Raw genomic sequence first — 17,678 nt, forward strand, 5'->3', positions numbered from 1 at the left:
GAGGCCCCGCCGCCCTCAGCGCCGCCGCCCGGGGCCGTTGCTGTGGCAGCGCGGCGCGCCCGGAATGGCGGCGGCGCCTGAGGGCGGCCATGGTGCGCAGTGAGTGTCGGACAGCGCCGCTTCCCTCCCCTCCCCGGCCCCTGCCCTCCTCCGCAGGACGGGCCCCGCGCCCTGCGCGCCTCCTTCGTGTCCGCAGAAGGGCAACCAAGCTGGGGAAGGCGCTGGAGCACGAGTCTGATGGGGAGCGGCTGAGGGAGCTGGGGGTGTTCAGCCTGGGAGCTCAGGGGAGACCTTACGGCCCTCTAGAACTCCCTGAATGGAGGCTGTGGGCAGACGGCGGTCGCCCTCTTCTCCCGTGTAACAGGTGACAGGACAAGAGATGGCCTCAAGTTGTGCCAGGGGAGGTTTAGCTTAGATGTTGGGAAAAATTTGTTCATGCCGAGCACTCTGACAGGCTGAGCAGGGAACTGGTGGAGTCAATACACCTGGAGTTATTTAAAACTCGTATAGATGTGACATTTAGGGACATGGTTTCGTGGTGGATTTGGCAGTGCTGGGTTGTATCTTAAAGATGTTTTCCAATCTAAACAATTCTCTAATTCACGTTCCCTCTCGCCACAGTTGTCTCCCTTCCCCACCATCCCCCCACTCCCCTGGCAGCCCCTGCCCTGCTGCCTCCCTTGGATGATTGTCAGATTTTCCTCCTCCCTGGCAATAACCCCCATTTTATCTCACCACGTAAAGCACATTAAAGCATATTAAAGTTCCTTGCCTCCCAGAGCAGCCCCTGAGAGGGCCAGCAGTGGGGACTGGGGTGGCCCAGGTGGGGACCCCTCCTTGTGTGGGGCAGTCCCTGCAAGGGGGGATGCTGGATAGGATGGCTTATGTCAGAGCTCAGACTTGTCAGATGTGGAAAAACCCCAAATGGGGTAAAATATTCTATACTGGTACCTATGAATTGATCATCTTTTATAGGTACAGCAGGATGACCCAAAAGACTGAGTGCTCACACCTTTTAGTCATGAAAAAGGAGTTCCCTTCCTCTGTGATTTTTCATGTAATCTGTTTTGATTGTGTATTAGCACTGGACTGCCAGCCCCGTGCTGGGCTGACACAGTGCTTTGGACAGGAGCTCCTTCTCCCTGCAGGAAGCTGGCAGATGCCCTCTTGGAGCAGGCACTGCCTGAAGGAGAATAACTTTATCTCCTGAGCAGTGCAGCATGAATTTGAGTCTTAAAGTAATGCTGGCATACTTCACTTTCCTGAAATGCAGCACCATCTTCTGATAAAACTGCAACTGTCCATCTGCTTATTCTCTCAATTTCTTTAATGTTATCCTTCATTTCTGCTTCATTTTTTGAGTAAAACATGTAATTTTTGGAAGCCCAAGCATTAGAACTTCAAGATCTGTTCTCTCCTCTTGATTGATGCCATCCCTCATTTCCTCCTGTGTTCACGGGAAACTGGGAGTAGCTGTGATCTCTCAGGTTGCTGCTCCAGTCTCCTGTTACTGCACACAACACCAGAAAATCTGGTAAATGAATGTTTTAGTGAGTTCAGTGTGTTTGTCAATGTCCTGGAGCTGCTATTATTTAAAATTTTATTTAATATTTGTTTTCTCTTGCAAGCTTGTTTCCCTCATTCCTCTTAAATGAACTAGATCTTACACAAAATGTCAAATATTCAGGCAGTTCCCTAGAACAGGATCTCAAATTGGTTTCTGAAGCTTCACTGTAGCTTCTCTTGTGAAAGACTGTTTCTGCTTTGCAAAAAATCTGTTAATGAAAGTGGACATTTTTGCAGAATGAGTGCAAAAATAATTTTAATTTTCATCAGCAAATGGAAATTGGGCTGTAATTAAGCTTTCAGGAATAGTTTTATGACTTCTTTCTGTGTAAAGGGTATAGAGCATTATACTGCCACCAGTGTGTATATGTCCAGATTGCGGAGTATTGTTTTCCCTCAAAATTACCTGGTAATAGTGGCACTGAAAAATCTGCAGCCAAACACAGTAGTAAGCAGACTTTCTAACTTTTTTTTTCTTTCAATTTCCAGCAGATTTGCCAAGTAACTTATTAGAAATGTCAATGTTTTTCATATTTACTGTGAATACTGAAGTATTTAGCCACAATTATTGACTTTTTTTTTCTCTTTTCTCTGTTACTTTAATCAAGTTCAAGTGGAAGGGAAGATGATTATTCAGATGCAACAAACCTGCTCAATATGGTTAAAAGAGACAAAGACACCTTTCCCAATATGATTTATGTGCAGACAGGTTGCCCCCTTCAACCAATATCTGTATCTCCACATTTAATTCAGTAAATTAATTCTATCAGGTGAAACTCTTTTGAGCAGAAGGGAGATCTAAGCCTATCTATTAATAATATAATATAGACACAGCCAGTTTCACCCCTTTCCTAAAGACTGCAGACAGAGGAGCTGTATGGACACATGAGAGTTTGGGCTGTATTAGTACACAGTTTGCTGATCCATGTGAATGTGTGCAGCCATTCCAGGACCACTAATAAACCTGGATGATTTCACAAAACCTCCCTGAAACAAAGAAGTAAAGAGTACTTTTAACTAATGCATGGTAGGAAGTTTGTTTTCACAGATCTTTATATATTTTTTCTTTTTACTTACTGTTCTTCAGATCCTTATTGTAAGGCTTTTTTTGTCTTTTTTAAGCATTAAAAATCATGAAAATACCTATGCTAACTTGATAAAACCCTGTGTTTTTCCTCAGTACTTCACTATAGTCTAGTGCTTGTCAAGGAGATGAAAATGCTGGCACTTTTTAGTGCAGTGTGCTGGAAACAAAGTTCTAGCATCTAGCTCAGGAGTGAGCACTGTTTCTTGTAGAATTTCTTACCTTCATTATATAGAGCCTTTTCACTGTTTGAAAGACAGCCTGGCATTAAATATTGCAACATGATAACTGAACCCAGGTCTCTGATGTTTTTCAGCCACTGAAACTCCTTTGCTGGCTCTGATGAGCTGGTAGTGCCTAAGAAATACCAGGTATACATTTCATTCTAACATAAACATTTATAAGCATGAGTTAGTTGTGACATAAATAATATCTGCCCACTTTCAGCATTTATCCTGCTTATTTCTGTGCACGCTGTGCTGCTGGAAGAATATGATGACACACTGTAGTTTGCTTCCCCCACATCCCCCACTGCTGTCTGGGATGTGAACATCTGGCATCTGGAAATAAAACAGCATAAAACTCTCCACTACTTGTCTACATGAATCAATCTGCAACCCAAGCTATGCTGAAAATAGTGGCTGCTGGATTAATTTCTGCAAGGGTTGTATCACATTCTTATGGAAGACTCAGCAGTTTTCATATGGATCTTTCCAAATGTTACAGGTGACATGATTGTTTCACAAAAGATGTTTACTGTGGCAGAGTGGGTCGAAGCTACTTGGTACTTGATATCTTGATATCTTTTCTGGCAGATTTTATTTTTGTTGTCATTTCTACTGGGCTATTTGGTATGGTGGAACAAAGTATTTTAATGATTTTATAATTTGCTTATAAGTCAGATGGCAGAAAATGATTAAAGGGAAATATGACATCTAATGTTTCTTTCAGTCACTGAAGATCTCGTTAGAAGACGTGCAGAACATAACAACTGTGAAATTTTTTCACTGGAAGAAATCTCTTTACATCAGCAGGAAATAGAAAAGCTAGAGCATCTTGACAAATGGTGTCGAGATTTAAAAATTCTCTATCTTCAGAATAACCTAATCCCAAAAATTGGTAAGTCTTTTGTCAGTATGATTATTTTAAAATGTATTCACATGCATAATTTTGAAATCAGAAAAAAAAATCTATTATACTTAAGGGATTGTGCTCCTAGCAAGAGTTCCTTTCCTGCTTTCTTTATTAAATTTCTAAGAAGCTCAGGAATTTGCAAGGAAATTTTAGATTAAAAAGATACTACTCAGATACAAGTCACTAGTATATGAGTGTGAAACACCTTTCATGGATTTAAATTTCAAAAATCAGGATATTGTCTAAATATCCCATCTTTTGGCAGAGAGTCAAAGAGTTTACCATATACCATGGACTCTGATATCACAGGATTAGCTCTTTCAGGCTATTTTAAAAATTTCATTTTCATGCAAATCCTATTTTTTTGTTAACATTGAAATAATTGTTATTCAGGTAAAATACTTGCTTGTGAGCATGAACCAAACTTTCTGCAAGAAAGCCTTAATGGTCTTCCTGCACCACAGGGCACGATATAATTTCATATGGTCTGGTTTTGTTCCATATTGGAAGATGTGACATCAAGCCTTGGCCTGGAAAAGCTTAGATTCTACACGAATTGTCTAGATGAACAATGAAAAGTTGGAAGTGTTCAGAAATTATATTAGTATATCTCTTTGAAGTTCCTTAAGAGGAAGACAAGAATACTAACGTTTTAGGAGGAAGTTCTGTGCTCAGAACTTGTAGGCAAATCCTTAAAGTTTTCTCAAGGGACTAATCAAGGAGACTATCTCTAAAGTGAGAGATTGAGATTCAGCATTTCCTAAAGTGGAGGAATCTTCTCCCAGGAGAACAGGTTTTGAGAGAGAGCAACTGCTTTGTGTTTCTTTGCCCCATCAAATGAAGGACTAAAATAAGTTTTTTTTTGTGTGTGTTTTTTTTTTGTTTGTTTGTTTTGTTTTTTCTTTTTCTGTTATTGAGTCCTTAATAAGGCACAAGATTTCATCTTGTGGTTTTTCTGTCAACACTCAGGCTTCCTTCAGGTTAGCACAGGATACCATATTCAGATTGTTGCTTTTTTAACACAAAATTTTTTCAGCAATTTCATTTTTGAGGCTATCAATTTTTATGTTACCATAATCTAACTGTAGTAGTTGAAAAAGTATGCAACTTGCTGATTCATATGTTCTTGTATAATATGACAGCTTTCCGAGGCAATACCTTAACTACAAATGAAAAAAAAAAAAAAAAAAAAAAAAAAAAAAAAAAAAAAAAAAACCAAAAACAATCACCACCAACTCCTCCCCACACTGCAGTGGTGACCAGAATCACTGTCAACAGGGGCTGTGTTACACAGTATTGAAGTTGAGAAGTTTTTCTTCCCAGTGGATATCAACATCTCCTTGCAGAGGACCCAGCAGTTCCAAGCATGCTTCTGAATATCATAGAGAAATGGTTTATATTGGCTCTGTTGGGCTGTGTCTTTTCTCCTCTTAAAGCAAACCTTGATGCAGCTCTCAAGATCAGCCCTGCCTCATGAGCAGGCAGGGGCTTGTCAGGCATCCCCTGTGTGCATGAGTGGTACCACTGGCTTCAACACAGCTCTCACATCATACAGAAATATTCATTTCATTGCAGAAATATTGCAACAAAAACAAACATCCAAACTAAGCTGCACAAGTTCGTGCTGAGAAATTGATGTCATAATTTGTGAATTATGTAGAAAATACCTCTCCAAGTTCTTAGTAAACTGTGGTAGGATTCATGTCACTGAATTTGTAGATATCTCACATTTCCCAAGATGGAATGTCTCACTATGCTTTTTCAGCCATTCCTCTTGAGTTAGATATGTGTTTTATGGATTTGTGATAAAAATGTGTTTATAACTTTCCTTATTTCTTTTTGCTTTTTTATTTAGTGTTTTCAAAAACTTTTTTGTTTTGTCTTTTTATTAACATTAAAATATTAATGTTCAGTATGTGGTACATATTCTGATTTGTCTTTTCCTATTTTTCTGCTTCATTGTTGCTTTAAAGTGAGCAAGTGAAACCATATTATCCTTTCCAGTGCTGAAAACTGAAATAATCCATCTATGTTTTGTTACAGAAAATGTGGGCAAACTAAAGAAGCTGGAATATTTAAACGTAGCATTGAACAACATTGAAAGAATTGAAAATCTGGAAGGTCAGATTTTGAAAAAATCCATTTTGCCTTTTCATACTAGAACACTTAAGTTGTGACTTGGTGTAAAAGAGGGTGGAAGCCATTAAGTGTGCCCACCTGTAGGGGTGTTTCGTGGATATGTAGAGGACCCTTGGGTGCAGGGTTTCAGTAAATTTTTCTTTGTAGCAAGCACTTCTTACTGCTGAATTTTTCTCATTGAACTTTCCTAAATGTGTCCGGGTCACATTTCAACTTCAGGAATCAAATGTCACACACAAGGAGGTTCTATGCTCAGCGCAGGTTGCATTGAGGGTCTGAGTTTTTTAAAAAGAGGTTTTCAGAGGATTTTTTTCTCTTTCATGGCTTGAAATCCTGTCTGTTTTATCTGTGTTTAATCCTTTATCCTGTCACTTTTGCACATTTCATGTGTAAAATGCGGCATTTTCCAAGATTAAGACTTGGAGCAACCCATAAACACATGCCATATTACTGCAATAATTTATGACTTGATTGTTTTCTGTTTCTCAGTTCTGATTAGGCCAGTTGCTGAATCTTTAATATATCTACCTTGACAAAGGAACAGTTAAAAAAAAAAACCAAACAAACTGATTGGTTGGTTTGTTATTTGTATGTGTGTGTGTCTTTTGGTTTTGTTTTGTTTTTCTTTTGTTGGTTTAGTTGAGTGGTTGGTTGGTTTACTTTGTGGTTTTTAGTCTGCAAGCTGATTCAAGAGGATGGGTTAAATAAGAAACAAGCAAATAGTCTAAACGCAAATTTGAAAATGGTGAAGAAGGTAGGTAGTGTAGTACATATTTAGGAATGTGCTGAGAAAGTTGCATTTGTTTTCATGCCACTAAATTTTAAATTAATCTATCAGGCTGTATTATTTATTACTGTGATTTGTCATTTACTTAGGAGTTACAGCCTTTGGGATTGGCCCTTGCATAAATTTGGGTTATTTAAATCCTCTAATAAATTGTTCTATGTTGTTTACTTTCTTACAGCACAACTGTGCATAAAACTTAGCAAATAGACCAGAAAAGGAAAGTGATTACAGTGATGTAAATCAAAGTTGAGCTTGCTATCAGCTAAAAATTTTACTCTTAGAGTCAAGTTTATGATTCATGGACACATTATGATAAAAGGAAAGGCTAATAAATTAAAAAATCAGATTTTCCAGAGCATTTTGTTACCTAATTTAGAGTTTCTGTTTGTAATGAATTGTTTTAGTACAAACACTTTCTCACCAGTATTTGCAATTTAACCAGTGATAAAGTATTTACAATGACAGCTGAGTCCACAGACTGGAAAAACTAACTTGCAGTGAGGTTTTGGGAGATCTTTTCTTTGTACTTGAATAATATTACCAGAGATTAACCATACTCAGAACTGAAACTCATAATTGATCCTACTGTCCTTAAGCAATTGGATTGGATTTTAGCCATATGATTGAGACTTAGCTGAGAAGGGCTATCAAGGCAATCAGACTGTTAAAATGAAATCCAGCTTATCTGAAAATTAAATATTTAATAGCTCATCTATAAATGTCCACAAAGTTTTGATACTGATAAAACCAACAATGTTACAGTGTTTTGTATTTTATTGATTTTTTTTTTATTCCTGTAAATATTGTAAGTTCATAAACTTTAGCTGTGAGTCACTCTTTCACTCAGAGTCTTGGAAAAGATGTGTTCTGATAGAATGAAAACAGTTTACAGAACACAAATGGAGTTCTATATCCAAGTGTGTACATTTATGTGTATTTATGTCATGTGTACAGTTATGTTATGGACAAATTGAATTAAGGTTTCTTTCAAACAGGCTGTGAAGAATTGAAAAAACTTGACCTGACAGCAAATTTTATTGGTGAACTCTCAAGTATTGAATCCCTAAAATGCAATATTCATCTGAAGGAATTGTTTCTAATGGGTAACCCATGTACTGAATTTGAAGGTTATAGACAATTTGTAGTGGCAACTCTGCAGCAATTAAAAGTAAGATTTTAAAACTTAAATTTAAATCCAGATGAAACATGAGTACTGTTGACTGAATATACTTATCCTAAACAAAATAAACACCTGTACTTGGAAAGCTAATAGACTTTTTCTTAATGTTCACAGGAAATTAAAGTCTATTCCAAAGAATAAATTACTACAATAAATAATATGGTAATAATTGGTTCTATTCTGATGGAACCACAATCATTCATTAACTTTTCTGCCATCTTTATTGGAGATTCTTAAACAAACGTTTTTCATTTTTTTCCCCAAACAAATGTATTGTACAGTTCTGGCACTTTTTTCCTCATGGTTGTTATATACAATGTATTTTAAAATTATTATCACGATTGCAGGAAGTTAGTGGGTTATTGGTACCATTCTAACAATATGTACTATACCTACAGTGTGAGACAGTAAAAAAATGCATGTTGGTGTAAAATTGCACTACATTGCATTGGCTGGAAATTGATACTTTGAGATTATGGTTTTCTGCAATGACTGAACTGGTGTAACCATTTCCTGTCAATGAAACAGTCTCAGGCCTGAAGTATGTTCTCACAATTTTCCTCAGAGAAGCACAGGCACTGCTTAACTTACTAAGAGTTATTAACTTACTCAGTTGGCAATAAACTTAGACATCAAAAGAAATAATTTTGGCCGAATCAAAGTCAGACAAAGACCAGAGATGGCTGAAGGGACTCTCTCTACTGTATAGTCTAATAAGACTAATTAAAATTCCTGGAAAATGCTAAAAGCAGATCTTAGACACGCAAAACCATTTTCAGATCTGAATAGCAAGTTATTGTTAATTCTTTGTAATAAAGTATAACTTACATAGTGCTATTGGTACACGAAAGATGCAAGTCTAATTATAGACAGAACTTAATTATCAAAATTAAACTATAATTGAATAGATTTATTGATTTGAATATGTTTACAATTTCTCACATATTTATATTGATTTTTTCCCCTTTGGGAAGTATTTGGATAGTAAAGAAATAGAACGTTCGGAGAGGATTAAAGCCCTTCAAAACTATCCAGAAGTGAAATGGAAAATCAGGGAACAGGAACAAGCTTACCTTCTCAAAAGGGCCAGAGAAAAGGAAGAGGCTCAAAGAAGAATGCAAGAAAGAAAGGATGAGAAACAGAAACAGATGGACTCTGAGCTTGGATTTGACAGGTAACAGTAAACAACAACAGTTTGTGAGTAAACATTATTTTTTATTCACAAGTTTGGCTTTTTCCATAAAAGAGTTTATATAATTCCACTTAAATATTTTTGTTCATCTTTATGGTTGATTCAAGCAGAGTTATTTCTCCTCATGCCTGTTATCGCTAATGAAAACTATAATTAGTTACAAACATAATTTATTATTGACCTGCAGACACAGTTCAATAGAGTTTTTTCTCACAAAACTCCAAGCTAAGTTGTCTGGGTGCCAAAATACTGTAATTAATAGTTTCTTTCAGGAGAACAGCTGGAAATTCTTATTAAGGTAAAGCAGGGGATCCAGAGAAAGCAGCTGTTCATCTATAAATGCTTTTGCCTTAGCATTATCTTCGGCATCTGAAGACTGATGTGGAATATTGCAGGGCTTTGGTGTTGATTTTCCTACTTCTTCCACTTCATGTCACTGACATTATCTAGACAGAAGCAGGATTTTTTTCTGGGGTCATCTTCTATTGCACTTGCCACCCATCCTATTTTTACTCCCATAGAAACTATTTCATGCAGCTGCCTGCAGAACTTTTTCCTCAATCATCACGCTTGTATCATAAATTTAGTTTTCTCTCTCTATTGATAGAGATTTACAGAAGCTTAGAGCTAGGGAGAAAAAAAAATATTCGGGTGTTAAGATTGTATTTGAGGAGCTACTCATTGCTACCTTATAAATTTCTAATCTGTTGCTGCCTAATATTGGGAATTCTTAAACAGTACATGGACTGAAGGTTTTTTCTCACCTGAAAGTTGTGAGGGTATCTGAAAATTCTTTTTCTGAAATTAAATCTGTTGAACTATCTATCAGGGTTTTCAGGGGATTAAGTATAGCCATACTATCACTTCATAGTCAGGTAAATGAAAAACATTATGTCAAAATATGCTTTGTCGATTGACAAAAGAAGCAGAGCAGAGAATGTTCTCCAAATATATAAAATACCATTCTTGGTAGGAATTGTACAGTTTTTATTGGGTTGAAAAAATATTATTGCAGTAATTTATTAGCAAGTTACTCTTCCTTCATTTCTTTGGGATAATATTTCAGTGATCTTGTATAGCCCAGACTCCCCACAGGAAAAACCCAATCAGGCAGAAGGAGGTGGACAGCGGGAAAGATGCAGAACCGTTGAAAATGATGATGAAGACAGGAAATTTTGGGAGGAGCCTACACCATATACTCCAGAATCTAGATTAGAAACTCACAGATATATTGAAGAAAAACGGAGAGCTAAAGACAATGTAAGGTACTTCGTTTTAATAACTTTGATTAATTGAAGGAGAAATTTTCAAAGGGGCAGAGAACAGGCAGATGATTGCCTGACATTAAATATTACTGAGAACTGACAGCTTAAATCCCTGTTGTTTGTTAAAAGAGGCTTATACAGTCTAAACTAAATATTCAGATTGTTGATTTTGTTTTCTTTCATTTTCTGCACTTCATTTAGGTACTTCTTATTTTATTTTTCCTCAGTTTTTGAATATAAATTTTTCAGCTTCTTTTTATGGAGTTTAGAAGTTCCACTTTTCTGCTGGCTAACTGTTTTGTGTAGTTCAACATTTAACATTCTGCTAAAAACATTTATCCATAGTGCAGATTGCAGGCCATGCAGGCCATAATGCAGGCCATGCTACAAGTTTTTTGCACAAGTGGCATTTCAGGCACTTTTTCTATGTAACTGAGAAGCTTTTTTCTCATACTTTATCAAAAATATTTGTCACGGGTCATAAGATTCTTTTATCTTTGTTATTCGGCATAGTGAATCTGAAGAAGTCTGGTCCCTGAAGAGCCTTTAAAACTTTATAAATTTGTTACTTGTTTTGCTGAACTTGCAAAATATATGCAGATACTAGCAAAAAAACCCAGTATTGCTGCTGGATTATCAGTTCCACAGACATTGTAAACAATGTCTTTTTCTTTTTTTTCTTTTTGTTTCTCTCTTTTACTTATACTTTGTGCCGGAGATTTTTTTAGCTGTTCTTTTTAAGGGCTTGCTTTTTAAAATTTTTGTCAAGACTAAGTATTGAAAAAGTCAGTCCTAGGGAATTCTTCAGGAAATCTGGAAATGTGCATAACTTGTTGCTATTATTAATTTAAGTTCCCGGAAGAGCTTCTGTGAAACTCAGATTCTAGCCAGTTCAAGTTTTGCTGTGTTGGAAATGCCTTGCTCTAGTCAAAAGCAAATGTGTTCCAAATGCTTCCCTTTAAATATTCAAGGACAGTCCAAACAGTGTTATAATAAAGGTAGAATAATGATTTCTGAATTTTTCTAAATTTCCAAGGCATTGAAAGAGTTTAAAAGTCCTTTCATGGGTCATTTTGATTTGGTGTTGAGAAAGTTTCATGGCGTCTCCTTAAAATGGTTCACATGAATAGACAGTTTCATCTGGGAACAGATTATTAAAAGCTAACAGGTGGTAAAATATAATTTGTGAAGTGTTTCTGACAACATCTTTTGAACAGAGTGGTGGTTCATTCACTTTGCATTTAAGTGTCAAGTCTAGGACTTCAGGTGTGGACACTGGCAGCCCACAAATCCCACATAAAAGCTGATTTATATTATGGAATAGTGTTTAACACTTGGATAATTGTATTTCTTAAAGAGAAATTGGTTTTATGTAGTTGTTCCAGTAGATCTATTTAAGTGCTTTTATTTCTTCTTCAAATCCATTGTATTTATAGATCAGATCTATTTTTATGGGTTTTTTCCCCCCAAGGTGTTCTAAATCAATAGTATTTTATATCTATCATTAGTGATTTACCTTTAACATGGTCTTAATCTTGACCTTATAGTAAGAAATAGGTTCAGGAACAAAAAAGAAGCAATGGATTGTTGTTGGGGTTTTTTTGAGAAATGTTTTCCCTTTTAATATGCTGACTAAAGTGGCCAAACCCACTATATTGACCAGCTGAAGAGTGGATTAATGCAATGTGACAGTTACAGTGCTGTATTTTTAAAGAAAACTCGGTATTTTTACTTAGCTGTGAGCAGACTTTTCCTTTTCGTGTTGCTAAGATTCCTTACTCTTCCTTCCCTTGCCCATAATCTAAACATTTACACAGGAAAAAAACAGTATTACAAGTCTTAATGATCTTACTGTGATCTACTTTGGGCAGATAAATTTATCCTAGCTAGTTTATTGTACTTAATGAAAGATATAGTTTAATTGCTAATAGCTGGAAATGGATAGTGAATATTAAAGTAATATCTCAGTACATCATCAATGATTCAGGAATATGTATTGCATTTTTTGAACAAACACAACAAAAAATGTAATATATGCATCAACAAATAATCTATATGTCTGCCCTTTGGTCCTACTATATCCTATTTGATGCTGCTTTTAATCTTTTGACCATTAAAATTCTTTTTGCTACAGCAAAATAGTGATTGAGAGACAGATGCTGTTTGGAAGCAGGCCAAGCATTTGTTCAGTGGGAGTAATCAAGTGAGCATGAATAAAAACTCTGTAGAATTGCTTGCCCATACATCAAACCATTTATCAGTGGCAGCACCTCATGATGCATTTGACCATTCCTAACTAGAAAAATGAAATAAAAAACTGTCCCATTTCATAGATTTAAGCCATCCATGGTTTCCTTGAGGTATACCAGATAATCTGAAATATTTCTGTTTGATAATGGACATGGTGACATGCAGAAGAAGTTACTGTCCATGTAAGTCATGACATTATAAATTATTTGCTCATCTTTAGATGTTCTCAATGTGGAATTGGACCTGTGATGCAATCTGTTTTGTTCCTGAACTAAATTGTAGCCTTAACATCAAATACCAGATAATTCTTACCTCTTGCCATCCTCTTCTTTATTTTTGCTATTATACTTAATAATGCAACTTTTTAATGATTAACCATAAACAATTTTTCTTTCTGTTTTGTTAAGGGAATCAAAAAAGAGAGAGAAGACTGCTTGGACATTGGTCACTGCAGAAGGAAAAGTTCTGAATGTGAATGTGCCTAAGTATGTAAGGTTAAGAGGTTAAACAGTCTAATCTCTCTGAAGTTGATATGGGCAACTATTTCAATATATGACACAATCCAAAAATAAGAGGGCTGAGAGATTCTTGTTGCAGTATTATATTCCTTGTGGGAAAACTGTATTCTAAATTTATATTCTGATGCTGGAAAAAGAATCAGTTGTCATTGTGTTAAGTGTTGAGGATTGTTTAATTTAATATCTTTGTCTTTAAAGATTGAATAACTTGTTTTTCTGTAAAAGATGTAAGATATTTTAGTCTTTTCCCTTCTATAGTAAGACTCTTTCTTGGAGCATCTTGCTAATAGTATAAAAAGTTTAACTGTTGAAGATAAATGTGTATGAGAAGTCACTTTAAATGTGAAAAAATACATCCCAATGATATTTCTGGACAAAATCATTCTGTCCTCTGATGGCAGGTGTAAAACTGGCAGAATTGGGAAGGATAATCAGCTTCTGTGGCAAGAGGCCCTGTGACCCTGAGTGAGGTCTCCAGCAGCAGAGGATGGGGATACAGGGAAATGTCTTGTGTTTTGCCATTGACAAAGGCACTTGGGTTTTGGGGTGTTTTGGAATTAGTTTCCAGGGATATCAGCCATTAATTTTACTTGAATCAAACATTCATTTTCTAATAGAAAGCAAGAGACTGTGTGCAAACATTATTCCTTATAAACAGCTTGCCATAGGGGCCTCCTGCAGGACACTGGGATGAGAAAGTAGCCACTTACCTCTTTGCTGTTTTCTTGAGAAGTTTTTCCATTTAAGATCAAATTAGCTGCAAAATCAAATCTATGAACATGCTTATCATTTGCATGAAGACTGCTTTCTAAATCTTGGAAATTTAGAAATCCTTGCAAATTCAAGAAATTATATGCAGTGCACAGTTTTCAGTAGAACAGAGAGAATTAAAGGTAGTGGAAGAGTTTTGTGTCATGTAGAGCCATGTTTAGTCTGTCTATACTTTCCATTGTACTGATGTACTTTTTTCAGTAAAAATGTGTTGACTGAAAAAAAATTGTATCATTTTCTAATCCAAAAAGACAAGCCTAAAATAATTTAAATCTTGTGTTAATAGAACTTGCTTGTGCCTCTAAAAAGCAGAGACATTTAGACTAAATTTCTAGCTATCTTTTTTAGAAGAAACAGAGTTCACTGTTAGTAGCATCCCTGTTTGTGTCACCCAAGTTTTCTGAATTTAGTCTGTGGATGTGCCCACATAAAGCCAGACCAATGAGCATTTTTCATCATGACTTCAACAAGAATGTCACAGCTGTTCAGTGCAATCTGGCAGTCTATTGGAGAGACATAAAGAAAGAGATAGAAGTAAGCAGATAGTGTTCTCCAAAGTTTTTGCTTCAACGTGGAAGTCTCATGTCCATAAAAATGTCCAAGCTTCTCTGATGATCTTTTGGAAAGTTAGCAAGAGGAATGGCTGATTGCTGCTAAGGACAGACTATTCTCTTCTTCAGTTCTAATTAAGATTCCTCCTGGAAAATTTTATGGTTCTGTCCTCTTGTTCACCCTTCATGTTTTAGTGGATTCTCAATATCAGTGATGCAGTATGACGGGAAATAAAGCTGTTTTGTATTCTTTGCACTTTTCCATTAAAAAAACCTCGTAAACTACAACCCTTCGTAAACTTTCTTGCAAATTGACTGTTCCAGAATATAGGAGAGCAGAGAGTGAAAAGTATCTTGCAAATATTTTTATTGCTGAAAAAATTTGTCATCTGATCTGTTAACATTTGAGCATCTTTCCATTACCTAAACACATCTGAGTATTTTAATGTCACTTAAATAGTCCAGATAAATTATATTAAGCAGAATCCTTTCATTTTATACTAATAACTAATTTATCAAAAGCTTCTCATTTGTAGGTAATTTCATTCTGTTTTTTCTCTGCTTTCATGCATGGGAGATGTTTGAGCATATGAGCAGAACTTGTAAGCCTAGACTAGATCTCCTTACAGTTGTAGTAATAGATGGCATCAATTTATAACTGGTAAGATTCATTCTCAATTTTAAGAACACAGCCAACAGATCACAAACACACAGCTAATACAATCTACAGGCTCATTTTGAACAAATATAAAGCTTATAGAATCAAGGATATTATGCAAATCAGGTTTTACTCTGGAAATGCACAGACAGATTTTTTATACTTGGGGCAAATTAATTACTATGAACAAAAGTACATTTTTTTAAACATACCATAAGGTCAGAATTAGAAAGTTCTATGTTTTTCATGCATTTTGGAACTGTTTTTTTCTGTGAAGATGTAATAGAGTAAACAGGTTTCACCAGCAGATGTCTCTCGTTCTGCATTGTAAGAATGAGCTTAATTTTAACTGACCTTCAGCAGAGGATTTTTTTTTCTTATTCTTGTGGTTTGAGTAGGGAGAACAGAAAATAAATATCAGAGTGACCTTGGCTCAAATGCCAGTATTTTTTCTGATGGTGGGGCAAATTGCAACTGTTTCTAAATGATCACATGACATATTGTCTAAATGGTGTTTATGTTCATCTAAAATTGCTAACATTTGAACTATGCTGTAATGTTTGTTTATTCACTCCAGTAGTATTTATCCTGGAGGTGTTTCTTGTCATTGTTATTAGGCTTCATTTCTCTCTGAAAGATGATGAAGAAAACAACCAGATCATCTTGGATCTTGCTGTTTACAGGTCAGATCTTTTTTCCCAATAATTTTTGCCACTCATAAGATGTAATACACAGATTGTAATAATGTTTCAGTTATACTGCTCTCTGTAATGAGTACTTTTCAAGAAGGAAACAAATAATGTAGTGGATAATGGAACCAATCTCAAAACCTGTGCCAAAGAAGTGAAGTTGAATAAGCCAAAGGCCCTTCAGACTGTTCTGTTAATCCTGAATGGACACTGTGTCTAATAGTCCTTTTGGGAACTGATGTTTTCTGCAGACACAGGCAGGTGTCTTCCACACCTGTTCTCTTATACATATGTAAAATCTTTTCCACTCCTCCTTTGCAGATAAGGGCTGTAGGGAGTGGGTTTTTTGCTCATGCTTTGGCCCTAGAAGTGCTTCAGAACAGTTCATGTGCTTCTAGTTAAATTCTTCTTCTTCCTGAGACAGAGTAGTGTAGACTTGTCTTATTTTCCTTGATTAGTGGAAAGAATACGTGGCACATTCCTGTTCTTGAAATGTACCAGAGCATTGCTTGGAAGAAATTTGATTGAATCAGGCAAAATATGACAAGGAGGTAGTACATATACTGCTAAGCATTACAGTGACCTTTTCCATTCTTCAGGAAGGGGATGGAAACCCAAAAGTTTATCTATCCATAATAGAAACTTGTTCCATAAAAATTGAACTAGTTTTATCGCACTAAAATATTACTCATGCCAGGTGTGCTTCCCTTGAAAGTCATTCATTTCCCTCAGAAGAGGTTTGCTCTATGTTTCTGACTTACAAGATACAGATCTTTTTCTAGAACCTCAGAAAATCTTTTCAGGTGCAATAAATTGCTGGATGTACCACAGAATCAGAGAATCATTTAGGTTGGAAAAGACCTTCAAGATCATTAAGTCCAGCCTTTAACCCATTATGACCTTGTCAGCTACACCATGACACTAAGTGCCATGTACAGTCATTTCTTGAACACTTTGGGACCCTGGGTAGTCCATATTTTAGTAGTCTGTGCTCACTTGCAAGAAATGCAGACTAAAACATTTGAAAAATTCACCTGTAAAGTAACATTGTAAAAGAAGGGAAATGGGGAAATACGTTCTTGTGCATTCCCATGAGTCACATTGGGTGTCACATAGTGAAGAGCAGATGTAAAAGTGGAGCTTTTACAGGCCACAAATTTTGTTTGAAAGATTTAAAATTACTGTGTTCTCTGGGAATGGAAAGTATATCCGTTCTTTGTTTTCCAGCAAATTCTGTACAAAAAAGGGAATTTCTGTTATAATTTTAGTAGTAAAACCTTCAGAAGGAATAGTAGCAAATTATTTTCACAATTTTAAATAGTACATTGATTAATTTTCATATTAATATAAAGCACTGAATTAACAGATGAAAAACCTTTTTGTTTTCCTCAAGGATTTTGAATCCTTGCAGTTATACAATAGCTAATATCATGGACTTGACAGAATTTAGACATTATTATAAATGACATTCACAGGAAGATCATGGGGTGTTTTTCCCCAAAACTTTAAATCCTAATAGTATTTTGGAAAATTTAATAACTGAAATTTAAGCTTGTGCTTTATAAATTGTGAAACTTTGAAAGAGCTATATGATCTATTGTAGATTGATTCATTTATTTATATTTCATTCTGAAGACATTTGGACACTTCTTTACTTGATGTTGATGTGCAGCCAACTTACATACGAGTACTGGTGAAGGGAAAGGTTCGTGACTTCTTATACATTAATTTCAAATCAAGAGTTAATATTTGCCATAGTTTGCCATAGTGGACTCTGGATATGACTTCTGTAAGTTACCAGTCATTTGCATCTATGCAGAGAGAATGTTCTTTCAATACCAACATCATTTTGAACCACACATAAGCCATGGAAGTCCTAACCAGAAGATGTACA

General features: G+C 35.9%; 1 protein-coding gene across 5 annotated transcripts in view; it reads left to right on the top strand.

The window, feature by feature from the left end:
- The first annotated feature begins 13 nt into the window (after nt 1-13).
- Nucleotides 14-17,678, top strand: part of DNAAF11 (dynein axonemal assembly factor 11) — a 35,047-nt gene continuing 17,382 nt past the window's right edge. For 2 of the 5 annotated variants that reach the window (XM_068180814.1, XM_068180847.1), the window contains exons 1-9: nt 43-92; nt 3,602-3,769; nt 5,828-5,905; nt 7,706-7,878; nt 8,865-9,064; nt 10,162-10,347; nt 13,005-13,082; nt 15,713-15,778; nt 17,420-17,489. In XM_068180814.1, the coding sequence (XP_068036915.1) occupies nt 65-92; nt 3,602-3,769; nt 5,828-5,905; nt 7,706-7,878; nt 8,865-9,064; nt 10,162-10,347; nt 13,005-13,082; nt 15,713-15,778; nt 17,420-17,489 (1,047 nt within the window). In that variant the 5' untranslated portion in view covers nt 43-64. Of the gene's footprint in view, nt 100-3,601; nt 3,770-5,827; nt 5,906-7,705; nt 7,879-8,864; nt 9,065-10,161; nt 10,348-13,004; nt 13,083-15,712; nt 15,779-17,419; nt 17,490-17,678 lie in introns of all 5 variants that reach the window. The other 3 variants (XM_068180824.1, XM_068180831.1, XM_068180838.1) reach the window with 3 other exon arrangements.

The sequence above is a fragment of the Anomalospiza imberbis genome, chromosome 1, assembly GCF_031753505.1.
Source record: "Anomalospiza imberbis isolate Cuckoo-Finch-1a 21T00152 chromosome 1, ASM3175350v1, whole genome shotgun sequence".
Lineage (NCBI taxonomy): Eukaryota > Metazoa > Chordata > Aves > Passeriformes > Viduidae > Anomalospiza > Anomalospiza imberbis.